Source organism: Carettochelys insculpta, chromosome 31, assembly GCF_033958435.1.
Source record: "Carettochelys insculpta isolate YL-2023 chromosome 31, ASM3395843v1, whole genome shotgun sequence".
Taxonomy (NCBI): domain Eukaryota; kingdom Metazoa; phylum Chordata; order Testudines; family Carettochelyidae; genus Carettochelys; species Carettochelys insculpta.
In genome coordinates this window covers 13,286,624-13,302,093 of record NC_134167.1, presented here as the reverse complement: position 1 = coordinate 13,302,093, position 15,470 = coordinate 13,286,624, and the positions used below count along the sequence as shown (strand labels likewise).

Here is a 15,470-nt window from a genome sequence, read left to right as displayed (position 1 = left end):
TAGGCGTGTCAGTCATGGGCCGGGGCCCCAGAGCCAGCGCCAGAGGCTGGACACACCTAGAGCTGGGTTTTAGCTGGGCCACGGGCGTGGCGCAGCGGCTGGAGGGCAGGGTGAACTTCCTAAAAGTGAGTCCTTTGTTAAGGAAATCGGCGGGGAGCCGCAGTGGTTTCTGGGGCCTCGCCAGAGCCCAGGAGGGTGTCTGGGAAGCTGGTGATGGCAGCCAGGGGCGGGTGGGACGATGTGGGTAGCCAGGGACCTGCCGGTCGGGGAGAGCAGGTGAGCCTGGGGGCAGTGGGTCAGTGCAGGAGACAACAGGCCTGGGTGTGTGTGTGCTGTTCCCCCCGCCCAAGCCGACCTGCTGTGACATGCACACCCCCGGCTCCGCTCCAGGCCCCTTCCCACCGCGGTGCACAAGGGCCCCTCCAGCCGTGCACCAGCCTGCCTCCCCCGCAGCCCCCTCGCATCCTGCCCCTGCAGCGGAGCGCCCGGGCTCCCTCCCCTATGGGGAGCTCCTTCCAAGCAGCCCGCCAGCGGGGGGCCAGCCAACCGCCCCCTCGCTCCCCAGGGGCCTCCTCTGTCCGCTCAGCCGGGCGCTGGCGGGGAGGCTGCCCCGGCCTGGGGGGCGGGGGCAGCAGGGCCGGCTGAGGATGGCTCCCTGTGGGGATCCGGAGCCTCCTGACCGGGGCTCGGGGGGACCCAGGCCCAGCTCCAGCACATGAGGGGGTGGGGGGTGGCAGCGCGCCAGGGTTGAGTGTTTCCATCGCGCTGGGGCTCTGGCGCTTGAGTGCGGGAGGCAGGAGGGGGTGTGCAGGTTTTTCCCAGCCCCATGGCCGCTTCCCTCCCCCCCCAGCAGCAGGCGCAGAGTGGGGGGCAGCCGCTGCCCCTCCTTCCACCCTCTGCTCCGGTGGCCTGGAGCAGCCCGGGCGTCAGAGGGCCGGGCCGGATTCCTGCGCTGCCGGCTCCCCGCCAGGAGGCCTTGGCTCTGCTGCGTGTTTGCAAACAGGATCCAGGAGCTGGTCTGGGCTGTTCCAGCCGGAGACGCTTTCCTTCCTTGCTGCGCGCAGGGCGCTGTGCGGCAGCCGCCTGCGGGGACGCGGGTGTGGCCGGGGCTGGGGCGCCGTGCGGCAGGGGTCCTGCCCCTCCACCCAGCGCCCCCTGCTGGGAGCTGCCCCCAGCCACCCCCTGCCACGCAGCGCCCCCTGCTGGGAGCTCCCCTCTGGCCGCCCCCTGCTGGGAGCTGCCCCTCCAGCCACCCCCCGCCACACAGCGCCCCCTGCTGGGAGCTTCCCTCGGGCCATGCCCCGCCCCCTGCTGGGAGCTGCCCCCCAGCCACCCCCTGCCATGCAGCGCCCTCTGCTGGGAGCTCCCCTCTGGCCACCCTCCGCCCCCTGCTGGGAGCTCCCCTCCAGCCACCCCCCCTCCATGCAGCGCCCCCTGCTGGGAGCTCCCCTCCAGCCACCCCCCCTCCATGCAGCGCCCCCTGCTGGGAGATCCCCTCCAGCCACCCCCCCCACCATGCAGCGCCCCCTGCTGGGAGCTCCCCTCCAGCCACCCCCCTCCATGCAGCGCCCCCTGCTGGGAGCTCCCCTCCAGGCACCCCCCCGCCACGCAGCGCCCCCTGTTGGGAGCTCCCCTCCAGCCACCCTCCCGCCATGCAGCGCCCCCTGCTGGGAGCTCCCCCCTACCCCTGCCATGCAGCGCCCCCTGCTGGAAACCACCCCCCCCCCCGCCAGCCTCCCCACCCCTCCACGTGGCACCACCTGCTGGCAGAAGATGTTTCTGGAAGGGGCCAGCCCCCCCCCGTGTGCTGTGCCCTGGGCCTGGCAGCAGGCGCCGTGGGGTTTGCCCCGGTTGCACTGTGCCAGGCGCTGTGCGCCGTGGGGCCGGGAGAGTTAACCCAGCGGAGCTAGGCCAGCCCTCCGGCCGGCGCATGCCAGCCCTTGTTTTGCCAGATCTGGGCAGGACGCCAAGTTCCTGCTGGCTGGGCTGTGATGCCGAGCTAATGTGACCACTTCCCTCGGGAGAGCAGGGGGCGCGCCCTTGCCGAGGGGAGCCCGGGGGCCCAGAGCGAGGGGCTGCAGGAGGCAGCCAGCCTGCCTCAGGGAGACACACTGAGTCGAAGGGTTCACCTTCTCTGACCCGACCGAAGGGCTGGGCCAGGAACAGCAATCGGGCGCCAGGTCCGCCCCCGCCCGGCCTTGGGAAGCAGCAGGGAGCCGTGGGGTGCCAGGGGTAGGCAGGGAAGAGGCGGGTCCGGGCTGCGACTCAGCTCAGCCGGGACCAGCACCCTGCAGTGCTCCAGCCTCCCTGGGTGACCGCGCCCCTGCCCCTGCCCGTTCATGCCCCCTGGCTGCCGCAGGGGAGCCCCTGCAGCTGTGGAGAAGGGAGGCAGAGCCGCGGCCGGTGGGAGGGGGCCTCAGCCGGCAGAGCTGGGGGCGGAAGCGTCAGATCCGTACCTGGCTCTCGCCCCAGCGCTGTGAGTCAGAGCCCCTGCTGGTACAGCCGGGTGCGCAGCGCTGCTCGGGGGGGCCGTGGGAGCCAGTGCCGGGGACCCCAAGGCTCGGGCAGAGCAGTAGCACCCTTGAGCGAGGGTTTTCTGGGCAAAGCCCGGGCAGCGCGGGGCCTGTGCAGGGCTGGGTGAGCTGCCGAGGGGCACCGAGTCCATGTCCGTATTTGGGGTGTCCGTGGGGACTACATCTGCGGGGCTGCACGGCCGGGTGTGCGTCCTTGCAGGGGGTTGGGTGTGTGGGAGGCGAGGTGGCCTGTGCCGGGAGACCTTGGAGGGAGGTGCCTGTGTGTCCCTGACCTGGCGATGAGCCCTTGGCCCCCGCGGTTGTCTCCTTGCCTGGCGCAAGCGCTCTCCTGGGGCCAGGGCTGTACCCGCCGGGTGGTGGGAGTGGGTGGGGGGTGAGTTTTGCTGAGGCCAGGGGAGGGACCCACCCCCCACCCCCCACCCTCGGCTCCAGGGACGCTGCCATGCCTCCGGCACAGGGATGCGGGCTGGGCGGCCGTTTTTCAGTGGCAGATTTTTGCATTGATGCGGCTGGCCCGGTGGTGCCCACGCTTGCCCCCAGGGGTGGGAGCGGGGCGGCCCTCAGGTCTAGGATGGGTTTGGCTGGGGCTGGGGGAGGCAGGAGACAGAGGCTGAGGGGGCTTGGGCCGCCCCCCCCCCGCCCCTGCTGAGTTTGGGGAAGGGGTTTGGGTGGGGGCGGCCCTTACCCTGTGCAGGGGCCAGAGGGGGACAGGACGGTCTCTCGACACTCGTTCATGCAAGCGTTGACCGGCCGGTGGTGTATTCCAATGGGGGGGAGGGACGATTTTGCCAGGGAAAACCGTTCCTAGTGCGGGTCTAGCCAGGAGCTCAACCACCCCCCAGCCAGCATCCTGCCCCAGTCCCCACGGCGCCGCTGCTGGGAGAGGGGTGCTGCCCCCCAGGGTGCCGCTGCTGGGAGAGGGGTGCTGCCCCCCAGGGCGCCGCTGCTGGGAGAGGGGAGCTGCCCCCCAGGGCGCCGCTGCTGGGAGAGGGGAGCTGCCCCCCAGGGCGCCGCTGCTGGGAGAGGCCGGGGCGGGAATAGCAGGGCTCCCCTGCCGTGTCCGTGTCGGGCAGCCTGCCCACAGAGCTAGCACTGCCTCCGGGTGGCATTAACGTGGTGACTGTCCATCCCTCCCCAGCCCGCGTGGAGCCAGCCAGCAGCTCCAAGCCAGCCCTTGAAAGCCCCAGCCCGTGCCCCGCTCGCCTGCCTGCAGCCAATGAACTCCATGAACCCAATGAAACCATCCCTCCCGCCCACGCCGCATGGGTGAGTCTGTCCGTGGCGGTTGCGGGGTGGGTCGTCCAGGGCGCTGGGCTTCCTCCCACACCCCCCTGCCGGGCGTGGGGGTGACCAGAGAGATCGGCGCTGGGTACCACGTGGCGCCGGGGGCCTGGAGATGTGCTTAGGAGGGTATCACCTCAATGCCAGGCAAACGTCACTCCCAACGGCCTTGGGTTGCGCCCAGCTCCAGTCCTGCTCCCCCACATAGACTCAGCACCTCCTCCTGGGCCACAGGTCTCCCCTGCCCCCGTGGCACCTCCTCTCCAGCCACAGATCCCTGGGGGCCTGGCCACGGTGCCTCCTCCCTGGCGATGGGTCTCTCCGCTTGGCGCCACCCCCATGGCCCCGGGCCCCCTACTTCCCAAGGTTGGCCCCGGAAGCCTCCCTCGCTCTTCCCAACGCTCACAGGCTGCTAATCCAGCCTGCCCTCCTGCACCCGGCAGCCCTAACCTCCTGCCGGGTGACCAACACCCTCGTGGTTCAAAGACCCCTCCTTACGGAGAAGTCACCCTGGCCGCCAGGTTCTGCCTGCCGGTGGCGCGTGCCCCACACTGCGGAGGAAGGGGGACAACCCCCCGGCCAAGAGCTCTGCGAATCTGACCCAGAGGCGAAGTCCTACCTGCACACTAAGACCGCAGTCAGTTGGGCCCCCCGCCCCCAGCCTGACCCTGGACTCGGAGCTCTCCCCAGCTGGGGCCCAGGCCTGGTCCCTGGAAATACTTGTAGCTGGAAGCTGCAGACGGGCTGCGTGCCAGCGCGGAAAGTTCTCAGGCTCGGTCTGAAAGCCAGCTCGTCGCTTTCCCCCCTGCGGTTCCCCAGGGGAGGTGGCCCAGAGCCTCGCTCCTCTGACGTGCGAAACCTTCCTCTAACCTCAAGCCTGAACTTGTTGCTGGCCAGTGGATTTCCATATGTTCTCCACTGGTGAAATAACTCGCTGCCCTGCCGCAGGCAGCCGGGAGCCCCTCCCCGCCGTGGGTGTCTCCAGCCCTGGCCGTGGGGGCTGCCCACTTGAGCCTCCGCCCCCGCCAGCCTCCTCCCAAAGGGGTTTTTAATTGCCTTGTTTTCCTCTCTAGTGATGGTTCATTTGCATACGAGTCAGTTCCTTGGCAACCGAGCACCAATCAGCCTGCAGGATCGCTCTCCGTGGTAACCACCGTGTGGGGTGTCAGCAACAGCACGTCCCAGAGTCAGGTACCCGCAGCCACCCCACCCCCCGAGTCACGGGGCCCCAGATGGGGGGCCCCCGGGCATGCTGTGGGTGAGGTCTAGGGCACTGTGCAGTTGGGGCGCTTGGGGCCCCTAAAATGCTGCTAAGGCAAAGCGGCCCTGAGGCTTGTCTGGAAATCTGCCACCCCCTCCTGATCCCCCCACCACTCACTTCTCCCCACCCCTAGAAATGCCCCATTCCAGCCCCCATCTCACCCCAGCCTCCCCCTGCCTCCTCGGCGCTCCCCACAATGCAGCCATTTGCTGGCTCTCTGCAGCCCCCAGTGGGGCCCCGGCTGCGCCCCGGGCCCAAAGGGTGCAAGGAGCCATCCCAGGGGCTGCATGAGAAGGGGGCGTGGGCTGGGGTCCGGGCTGCCACTGCCTCTCTCACCCCCTCATGCTGCCGCTCTCGGGCTCTGTCCCACGCAGGTGTTTGGAAACCCCATGGGCCCCGGGGGAAACACCTCTGGTAACCCAATGATGCCCGGAATGGCTGGCAGCAGCTCGGGAATGAACTCGCCTCAGTTCATGGGACAGCAGCCGTTCCCGGAGGGGGCTGCCGGCAAGGGCTATGTGCAGCAGGGAATGTACGGCCGCAGCACGTACCCTGGCGGGCCCGGCTTCACCACCAGGTAAGGACGGAGCGAGCTGGGGCCTGGCTCGGCTGGGGTCTCGCGGGGGCGGCAGGAGGGGGGCTCTTCTGGGCACGCCGGCCTCTCAGCGCCCTGGGCTGTCTGGGTGCGGTGGAAAAGTGGAGCTTGGCCATGGCGGGCAAAATCCAGCCCGCCACCACCCAGCCGTGCCTGCCAGCCGCACCGGCGCCCGTCGGCGCTCTGTGCAGGGCCTGCCTTGGGCTCCAGCCTTGGCACGCTGCCCGCACCCCAGCAGAATCTGCCGGCGCCCGTTGCTCGGGCTGTGTGTGTGTCGAAAGCAGCGTCGGGGGGTGTGGCAGGCAGGGAGTGGTCCTGTGGGACCGGCTGGGGTGCTGGCTGGTAGCTGCCGGGGGTAAGTGCCTCCTAGCCACATCCTGCGCCCCAGAACCATGCAAACCGCTGTGCCGTGCTCCCCCTGCTGGTCAGAGAAGGAGCCGTCCCCAGGCTGACGATGTGGGGGGCCCAGCCTCTGGGGCGGCGGGTAGTGGCTCCTTCAGGGAGATGGGGAGGAGGCGGGCGTCCGCCGTTGGGCGGGGGAGCCCCCAGGCCTTCACAGGAATGGCCCCTTGACTCCCCGCTTTTTGCAGCTACGCCGGCAACCCCAATGGCCCCGGCGGGCTGGGGCTCCCATCGCACGCCGGCCGGCCCCCTGCCGACTTCACCCAGGCCGCAGCCGCGGCGGCTGTGGCTGCCGCTGCCGCCACGGCCACGGCCACGGCCACGGCCACGGTGGCCGCCCTGCAGGAGAAGCAGAGCCAAGAGCTGAGCCAGTACGGAGCGGTAAGAGGCGGGTCCCCTCGCCGGTGGTGCCGGCGGCCCTGGGTTGGGGGAGATGGGTGCTCTGGGGGTGCTGGGCGAGTGGGGGATCGGTGCTGGCTGGGGGCAGGGTGATGGGTGTAAGAGGGCGGTTGGGTGCTGGACACCAGCAGCCCCAGGGCCCCCAGCTGGTACCTCGTGCGCTGGGGTCTGCCCGAGGGGCTCTGCTCACTGCTCTCTCTTTCCTTCTTCCTGCAGATGGGGGCCGGGCAGCCCTTTAGCAGCCAGTTCCTGCCTCCCGCAGGGCCCCACAGACCAGCTGGGATGAACCCAGCCAGCATGGGGGGCGTGATGGGGCCTTCAGGGATGTCCTCCGTGAGCATGAACCCTGCCAGGGCCCCTGGCGTCACCCCCTTGTATGGAGCACAAAGGCTGCCCCAGCACGGGTACCCCGGCCCCCCGCAGACCCAGCAGATCCCCCGGCAGGGGGTCAAGAGGGCGTATTCCACTGACGTGAGTACAAAGCAGGGCTGGGGCCTCTTTACCAGCGGGCGGGGAACTGAACAGCCCCGGGGCAACCCCCGCTGCTGCCCAGGGAGGGCTCCCAGGCCTGGCTCCTGCCGGAGGAGGGTCTGGGACCGAGGGGGGGATTCTGCCCCCCGGGTTCGCTGGCAGCGCTTCCTGAGCTCCTGTAGCGCCCAGCAGCTTCCCCAGGTCACACTCGGCTGCAGCAGAGCCCAGCGGTGACATGTTCCCTGGGAAGCAGGACAGAGGGGGAAGAGGGGCTTGGCCGGGTTGAGCTGGAGTTAGCCTGGGCCGGAGGAGAGGAACAAAGGGGGGGACCAAGGCCCTGGCTTGGGGGTTCCCCTCAGGCCTGCGCTCCCCAAGATGGATGGACTGACTGTCTCTGCCAGTTGTACCGACACCTCAGCACTGCGCTGGGTCCCCATCAACGAATAACTCTCCTGTTCTCCCTGCTGAGTGAGAGTCACTCGTGGCTGCAGACGTGGCAATGCTCGGGGATGCCTGAACCCCGTCACAGGGTCCCCCCCCGCAGCTTCCCACCTGGCTGGGGCGACTGGAGATTACTAGGGCCTCAAGTGGTGCATGGTCTCCAGGCTGCCCCCCACCCCAGAGGTGGCTCCAGCGGGTTCTGCTTGTCCTGGTTTCACGGCTGGGATGTCGTCTTCTCTCTCCCTTGCAGGGATACCCTGGGCAGCAGTACATCCAGGGGGCCCAGTACCCTGCTCAGGCTGCCCAGTACGGCCCCAGCGCTCCCCAGCCGTCCGCTCCATCCCCCTCGTACCCTGGCCACAGGATACCCATGCAGCAAGGAATGGGCCAGTACCTCTCCACCTCTGGCTCAGCTGGGCCATACTACAAGGTACCTCGCGGCGGGGGTCACCCTGCAGAGGCTGTGGGGGGTCGGGGGTGGGGGGCGGGTGGCCAGAACTGAGGGAGCACCTTGTAGATTGCTTGCAGAGCCAGTGTAAACCCTTTTTATCTTGGGTGGGCACTGCACCCCTCCCCCAACTGCCCCAGTGCGCCCTGCTCTGGGGAGTCCACCCTGCCTCCCCGTTGTATTGCCCAGCAGGGCAGAACTGGCAGGGAACCCAGGAGTCCTGATGGCCAGGCTCCAGCTTGAGCCCCAGGGCCATCCTGGGCTGGGGTGGGCTGAAGTGGGAGGCCTGGGCTGCTCCGCTAACGCTGTGCCTTGGGGTCATCTTCTTCCCAGCCTACGGACCAGTTCAACGGGCAGAATGCCACCTTCACCAGCTACAGCCAGGCCTCCATGAACGGGGTGAGTGAGCGCCCTGAGCACCAGCCCTGCCACCTCCCTGCAGGGGGAGGTACTGGGCAGCCGGGCATGCTCTGCCCCAGTACAGCCCTGGCGCTGCCTTTGCTCTGCCCTGGCACTGCGCTGGCTCCGCACCACTGCCCCCTGGCACTGCCCCCTCACTCTGCGCTGGCTCCGCACCACTGCCCCCTGGCACTGCGCTGGCTCCGCACCACTGCCCCCTGGCACTGCGCTGGCTCTGCACCTCGGCCCCCTGGCACTGTGCTGGCTCTGCACACCTGCCCCGGTACTGCCCTCTGGCACTGCGCTGGCTCTGCACCTCGGCCCCCTGGCACTGCCCCCAGGCACTGCACTGGCTCTGCACACCTGCCCCGGTACTGCCCCCTGGCACTGCGCTGGCTCTGCACCTTGGCCCCCTGGCACGGCCCCCTGGCACTGCACTGGCTCTGCACCTCGGCCCCCTGGCACTGCCCCCGGGCACTGCACTGGCTCTGCACCCCTGCCCTGGCACTGCCCCCGGCACTGCGCTGGCTCTGCACACCAGGCCTGGCACTGCCCCTGGCACTGCGCTGGCTCTGCACACCAGCCCTGACACTGCCCCCGGCACTGCACTGGCTGAGTCCCAAGGCACTACCACACTGGCAAGGTGTCTGCTCCGCCCCCAGCTCTGCCCCCCTCAGAGCCATGCCCGCCCGCCCACCCCTCCTGTGCCATCCCCCCTCTGCACCTCCCCCCGGTCTGTGCTGCCGCTGGGTGGTGCCCCCTCCATACGCCTGTTCTCCTCCGCAGGGGACTCGCCCCGCTCTGCTAGATGGGTTTGCTCTGCCAGCCATGCTGTGTTTGTCTTCCTGCAGCCCGGACGCTCTATGCCCGGCTACCCCAGCTCCCCACTGCCCGGGAACCCCACGCCCCCCATGACGCCCGGAAGCACCATCCCGCCGTACATGTCCCCGGGACAGGACGTCAAGTCGCCCTTCCTGCCGGACATGAAGCCCAGCATCAGCTCGCTGCACCCCTCGCCCTCGGGTGAGTCCCACCTGCAGCCTGAGGGGTCGGCCGGGCGCTCGGGGCCTGGCACCCTGGTGGCCGCGGGGAGCAAGGCGGGGGCGGGGGGGGTTGGATCTAGGATGGCGGGGAAACCCGGCAGATGCTGGGCCGGGGGTGGGGGGGGGGGTCTGTCACTCCGAGCTGGGCTGGAACTTGGGGGGCTGGGGGTTCCATGGCAGTTGGAAGTGGCAGTTGGGAGGGGGGAAGGGTGGGCTTGGGTTGGAGGGGCTAACGGAGGAAGGGGTGAGGGGAGGGGCTGACAGAGGGGGAGGGGCTAGCAGCAGGGGGGAGCTAGAAAAGGGGAGGGGCTAGCAGAGGGGGAGGGGCTAGAAAAGGGGAGGGGCTAGCAGAGGGGAAGGTGCACTGGGGGCTCTGCTGCCACGGCGAGAGCAGCCACGTTCCGGTGGGGAGGAGGGGCCGGGGGCTCCCAGCTGGCCCCATGTCCCGGCGCTCCCTGCGGCTGGTGCCCGTGGTGCTGAGGGTGCAGTGCCTGCCGGTGCCCCTGGCCCTGCGGCGCCAGCCCGCCCCCCGCCTGAGCCCCCCTGCGCCCCCCGCTGCAGGCAACCCGTGCGAGGAGCTACGCCTGACCTTCCCCGTGCGGGACGGGGTGGTGCTGGAGCCTTTCCGCCTGCAGCACAACCTGGCCGTCAGCAACCACGTCTTCCAGCTCCGCGACTCCGTCTACAAGACGCTGATGCTGAGGTGAGGCCTGGCCCCCCAGCTCTGCTGGCCACTCCCGCGGGGTCCTGGCAGAGGGGCAGCCAGCCCCAGCCCGGGCAGAGCGGCTCGGGGTCGCTGACGTCCCCTTCGTGGAGCGGCTGTGGCATCCCCACGCCAGCTCGGAGCCAGTGGTCCCTCCACCCAGCGCACGGCCCCATCCCCGGGGAGAGCTGGGCCTCCAGCTCCCCAGAAATCTCCAGGCCCCCCTCAGGCCGTCCCGAGAGCTCTCCAGGTCGCTCAGCCTTCTCCCCTCCTGCCCCAGGCCCGACCTGGAGCTGCAGTTCAAATGCTACCACCACGAGGACCGGCAGATGAACACGAACTGGCCGGCCTCCGTCCAAGTCAGCGTCAACGCCACCCCCCTGACCATCGAGCGGGGCGACAACAAGACTTCCCACAAGCCCCTGTACCTGAAGCAGGTTTGCCAGCCCGGGAGGAACACCATCCAGATAACCGTCACCGCCTGCTGCTGCGTAAGTGAGCCGCACGCCCCTTCCTGCTCAGACCCCGGCCCGGGCACGCGCTGATGAGCTCGCGGACGCTGCCGGACGCGCACACGCACCTGTGCGTAGGCGTAAAGTAACGTCACGCCGCCTGCCTAGTCCTGTCTGTGTGGCACTGGTGCGTCAGCTGCTGGGATGCTGCGTCCAGGGAGGCTCAGAAGTTGGAGAAGGGGCAGAGAACGATGGACGGGTTAGAAAACCCACCTGGCTGGGTGTGATGTGGTGGGGGATAGGTGTGTAGCTCACAGAGGGTGGGGGGGGCTCCTGCTGAGGGTAACGGAGGCCACCAGGTGACACCTCTGGGCTGCAGACAAAGGGGGAAGTGGAGCATGAGGGGATTGAATTGGAACTGGGAGTTGGGAAGCAGTTGGGCTGGGCTGAGAGAGAGACAAAGGAGGGGGCAAGGCCCCAGTTTCGGGGGCCCCTCGGGGCCTCCTCTCCCCAACATGGATGGGACTGGCTGTCTCTGCCGGCTGCACTGACTCCTCTGTACCACGCTGTGTCCTGTCGGCTAATAAACCCGCTGTTCTCCTGCTGAGTGAGAGTCACTGCTGCCTGCGGCCGGGTGCAGAGCTTGGGGGACCCCTTAACCCCATCACACTGGGAGAAACTCGAGGAGCTGGAGATATTTAGCTTTACCAAGAGAAAGGGAGGGGGCGATTTGATTCCAGGGAGAGTGAACCTAGTGGGAGCCCTGGCAAAGGAAGGCCGGACACCGTCCCATGGTGGAAATTTAAGCTGGACCAGTTCAGACTGGAGTAAGATGTGTGTTTTTAACCGTGAGGGTAATTAACTGCTGGAGCAGTTTCCCAAGGGCCTTCATAGATTCTCCATCACTGACAATGCTTAAATTAAGGCCAGCTGCTTTTCCGAAAGATCTGCTCTCCGAAGCGGTGTGGAAAAAGGCTCTGCTCTAAGGAGCAGGACTTGCTTTCCCATGATGCACCACAGACTGGGGCTCTCCAAATACCCCCCACTTGGAGAAGCTGGTGCATTATGGGAGGCGTAGTCTGACCAGGAAGTCTGGGCCTGGAGCGTGAGTGTGCAAGGCCCATGCGCTATAATTCCCATGAGGTACCCTGGCAGCACGTGCTAAATTAAGTATGTGGGGTTTCAATTTTTGGACCAAAAAACCCGAAGTTTTCCATGGGAATTAAAGTCCATTTCCCAGCCACGTCCAGGCAAACGCCAGACCCCACACACCACGTCCGCCAGGCGCAGCCTCCCGGAGCAGCTGATGTTGTAAACATCTCAAAAACGGGGCTTGGAGTGGGAGCTGTCAAGCCACCTCCTGCACCTGCGTGAACTCTGCACCTCCCCCAGCTCAGCTAACCGCGTTCTCCTTCTCTTTGCAGTCTCACCTCTTCGTCCTGCAGCTGGTGCACCGGCCTTCCGTTCGGTCCGTGCTGCAGGGGTTAATAAAGAAGCGCCTGCTGCCCGCCGAACACTGCATCACCAAAAGTGAGTGCCCGGGTGGGCAGCGCCCTGGCAGAGCTGCTGGGGCTGGGAGCTGGAAGGAGGGGCCCAAAGCAGCCCTGGGCTCCAGCTGCCTGGCTGGGCCTAGTGGGCTCGTACTTAGAGAAAGGGACTTCTGGGTTCCCGGCTTGGGCAAGCCCCGGCCCAGCTCTGTGCCTCGGTTTCTCCAGCTGGCAAACGGAGACACAGAGCTGAGCTGCCAGCCGGCCAGTTTGTGACGAAGGAGCTTGGAGACCCTCAGGTGCCGGGAAACGAGGCGGGTGGGGGTTAGTAGTTCGGGCACCGGTCACTGCCTGAATGGTCGGTTCCTGAGGGCTGCCCGTCTCACCGGGCACATCTCGGCCTCTGACCCTCGGCCTCCCAAGGGCTGGGGATGCGCTTGCCTTTGAGCACCTGGGGGTGACCTGCACAATGCCCCCTCCCCCAGCGGTTCCCGTTAACTCCGACGCTCCCGCCGATCTTCCCCTCCCAGCCTGGTCTCCCAAGAGGTCAGAGGGAGGGACGGTGCAGCTTTCAGCAGGCTGGCTGCCCAGCACCCCCCGGGGAGCGACGGTGCCGTGGCAATGACCTTTCCCTCTCAATGCCTAGTCAAACGAAACTTCAGCAGCGGGTCGATCCCGGGCACGCCGGGTCCCAACGGGGAGGACGGGGTGGAGCAGACGGCTATCAAGGTGTCGCTCAAATGTCCCATCACCTTCCGGAGAATCCAGCTCCCTGCCCGGGGCCACGACTGCAGGCACATCCAGGTGAGAGGCACCCGCCCTGGGCGGCTGGTTTTCCGGGGAAGGACAGAGGGCGGGTGACCCCTCGCCTGGGACATTGTTGGGGGAGGCTGCTGGCCTGCGGTCTGAGCTGGGCTGTCGCTGGCTGTGGTGCCGGGGGCCGCAGGCAGGGCACGGTGTGGGAACACCGGGGACGGCTGCTTTCTCCCGCCCCCCGAGTCACTGCTCACCTCGCTTTCTCTCTCTGCTCAGTGCTTCGACTTGGAGTCCTACCTGCAGCTGAACTGCGAGAGGGGAACCTGGCGGTGTCCTGTTTGCAAGTGAGTGGTGGTGCTCGGGGAGAGGGACACGGGCAGCCCCGGCCGAGGCCACGCACACCCCAGAACTGCTGTCGCAGCAGCGGGGGGAGCACAGTCTGGTGCTCAGAGCAGGGGGGCTGGGAAGCCAGGTTCTACCTGCAGCTTTGTCCCTGGGTGGCCTGAGATGTGCCTGCTCTGTGCCTCAGTTTCCCCCTCTGAAGAATGGGCATAAACGTCCTGCGCCCCCTTTGTACCGTGGTTTACGGCTCACGGTGCGGGGAGGGGAGCAGTGCTGGGTTCTTCTGGCCGCGAGTGCTGCTGCTGGGTGTTGAGCGGCTCCTCTTCCCTTGGCTTGTCCTCAGTAAAACAGCCCTGCTGGAGGGCCTGGAGGTGGATCAGTACATGCTGGGGATCCTCATCTACATTCAGAAGTAAGTGCCCTGTTCGGTTGCCCCCCAGCGTCCCGCACTGCCGTGGTTCCCTCTCGCCACCAGGAGGCAGGCGTGCACCAGCCGTCTGTCTCCGGCGCTGAGATCCAGACCTCTGAGGGGTCTGCCCTGGAGAACCTGGCCCTGCTCCCTGCATCCAGACCGGAGCAGATGGCGGCTGCTGGCTGCGGAGGGGCTGCTGGGCGAATCCCACCCCCCCTGCCCCGTGTGGTTTGGGATGGGCAGCAGTGGAGGGCACAGCTCTGGGTGGGGACACCGGGGACTGGAGGGCTGTGCCTGGGGGACAGGAGACCTCGCAGCACTCTCTCTAGACACAGCCCAGCCCCGCCTGATCTTCCTGGGGGACCCAGAACTAGACAGGGCTGAGTGCTGGGCCGGGTCTGTCCCCGAGCCCAGTGCAGGGCCCAGGCAGCGGCTGGGGGCGCCCAGCTTAAAGCCCTGCGTGGCAGCCTCAGCTGAGAGGGCTGGACCCCGACCGTGCCCTGTGCTCCGGCTGGAGCAGTGGAGCTGGGAGTGCTGGGCCCTGCCCCAGCCCGTCTCGCCAGGCCCTGCTGAGCACAGGTGCCCCCGGCCCGCTCCCAGCACGGCAGAGGGGACGCCGGGCGTGCTTCCCACCAGGGCTCACTCAGCCCTGCACCGGCCTCCCGTCACGTGCCGCTCCTGGGACCTGCCGAGGCCAGGCTGGCTGAGCTCTGCCCTCCGTCCCGGCCAGCTCCGACTACGAGGAGATTACCATCGACCCCACGTGCAGCTGGAAGCCGGTGCCCATCAAACCCGACATCCACGTCAAGGAGGAGCAGGACGGCCCTGTGCTGAAGCGCTGCCGTACCGTGAGCCCCACTCACATGGTCATGCCGAATGTCATGGAGATGATCGCAGCCCTGGGCCCCGGCTCCTCGCCCTTCGCGCCCCTGCCGCCCCCGCCCACCAGCGCCGGCGCCAGCGACTACAGCAGCCAGAGTGCGTTGGGGGGGGCGGGTTGGCAGCCGGCGGGGGAGGCAGGCAAGAGGGCAGGGAGAGTGGCCCCTGGGTGGGGGTGAGTTAGCAAGGGATGGGGCCTTTGGGTGCGGGGGGCGCCCAGGAACGGGGGCCTCTGACCTGAAGGGGAGGGCAAGGGTTGGGTCTCCACTGGCTTGCTCAGGAGGACCCTGCTGCTGGAGGACGGTCAGGGAGGTGCCCAGCTGCCCGCGAGGGCTTCCCGTAGAGCTGCTGGCACAGCTCCGACCCGGCTCTTCTTTCGCAGGTTCCAGCTTCTCCGGCCCCACCACTTTCCCAGACTCCTTCCCGCCCCCGAACCCCGGCACCCCGACGCTAAACGAATTCACTCCGGGGCCTCCCCCCATCTCCTACCAGTCGGACATTCCCAGCACCCTCCTGACCCCCGAAAAGCCACCGGCTCCCGCCATCGCCGGACAGGTCAGCTGGGCTTCCTGGGGAGGGGGGGTCCACCTGGGGCGGCTGTGCCCCCAGGCTGCGAGCGGCGGCAGCCGGCGTGAAGGTGCCCTGCTGAGCCCAGGACCGCGCCGAGGCGGCACCCTTCAGGCTGCGAAATCCCTGGCTTCTCGGGGCGGTGGGGAGTTGTGTCGTGCGTGGGGCGAGCCAGCGCACGTGTGTGGGGTGGCAGGGTCACGCGTGCCTGCTGGGTGCCCGTATGGCCCTGGAGCGGTGCCGGGAGCCACCACACGCACGGTCGCTCCCCAGCGTCAGAGATCGGCTTCTCATCCCGCGATGGTCTTCTTCCCTCAGATGCCTCCCTCTGGCCGGATGGACCCTTCCCACACCCCTGTGCAGCCGGGCCTCCATAACCCCAACCTCAGCGGTCAGCCGGGACAGCAGCTGCATCATCGGAACCCGCCGCCCCCCCAGGCCCGGCAGCCCATGGGGCAGGCGGGCTCCGGGGGTCCGGCACATGCAGGGGATCTGGCCTTCAACCCTGGGCCTGGGATGGTGGGGCAGCCAGGCATGCCGGGAGCTGGGGAAGGGCCGGAGCCTTCCCTCGATGTAAGTAGCCTGGCCCCTCCCGAGT

General features: G+C 68.1%; 1 protein-coding gene across 3 annotated transcripts in view; it reads left to right on the top strand.

The window, feature by feature from the left end:
• ZMIZ2 (zinc finger MIZ-type containing 2) overlaps window positions 1-15,470 on the top strand; it is a 34,543-nt gene that overhangs the window by 16,431 nt on the left and 2,642 nt on the right. The window contains exons 1-18 of one of the 3 annotated variants that reach the window (XM_074981620.1): window positions 2,338-2,476; window positions 3,673-3,800; window positions 4,889-5,006; window positions 5,451-5,653; window positions 6,262-6,454; window positions 6,689-6,943; window positions 7,635-7,814; window positions 8,166-8,231; window positions 9,083-9,254; window positions 9,836-9,977; window positions 10,258-10,468; window positions 11,854-11,959; window positions 12,563-12,720; window positions 12,949-13,016; window positions 13,358-13,426; window positions 14,157-14,404; window positions 14,688-14,860; window positions 15,191-15,445. In XM_074981620.1, coding sequence (XP_074837721.1) covers window positions 3,751-3,800; window positions 4,889-5,006; window positions 5,451-5,653; window positions 6,262-6,454; window positions 6,689-6,943; window positions 7,635-7,814; window positions 8,166-8,231; window positions 9,083-9,254; window positions 9,836-9,977; window positions 10,258-10,468; window positions 11,854-11,959; window positions 12,563-12,720; window positions 12,949-13,016; window positions 13,358-13,426; window positions 14,157-14,404; window positions 14,688-14,860; window positions 15,191-15,445 — 2,667 coding nt within the window. In that variant the 5' untranslated portion in view covers window positions 2,338-2,476; window positions 3,673-3,750. Of the gene's footprint in view, window positions 1-2,337; window positions 2,477-3,672; window positions 3,801-4,888; window positions 5,007-5,450; window positions 5,654-6,261; window positions 6,455-6,688; window positions 6,944-7,634; window positions 7,815-8,165; window positions 8,232-9,082; window positions 9,255-9,835; window positions 9,978-10,257; window positions 10,469-11,853; window positions 11,960-12,562; window positions 12,721-12,948; window positions 13,017-13,357; window positions 13,427-14,156; window positions 14,405-14,687; window positions 14,861-15,190; window positions 15,446-15,470 lie in introns of those variants that run through there. The other 2 variants (XM_074981619.1, XM_074981621.1) reach the window with 2 other exon arrangements.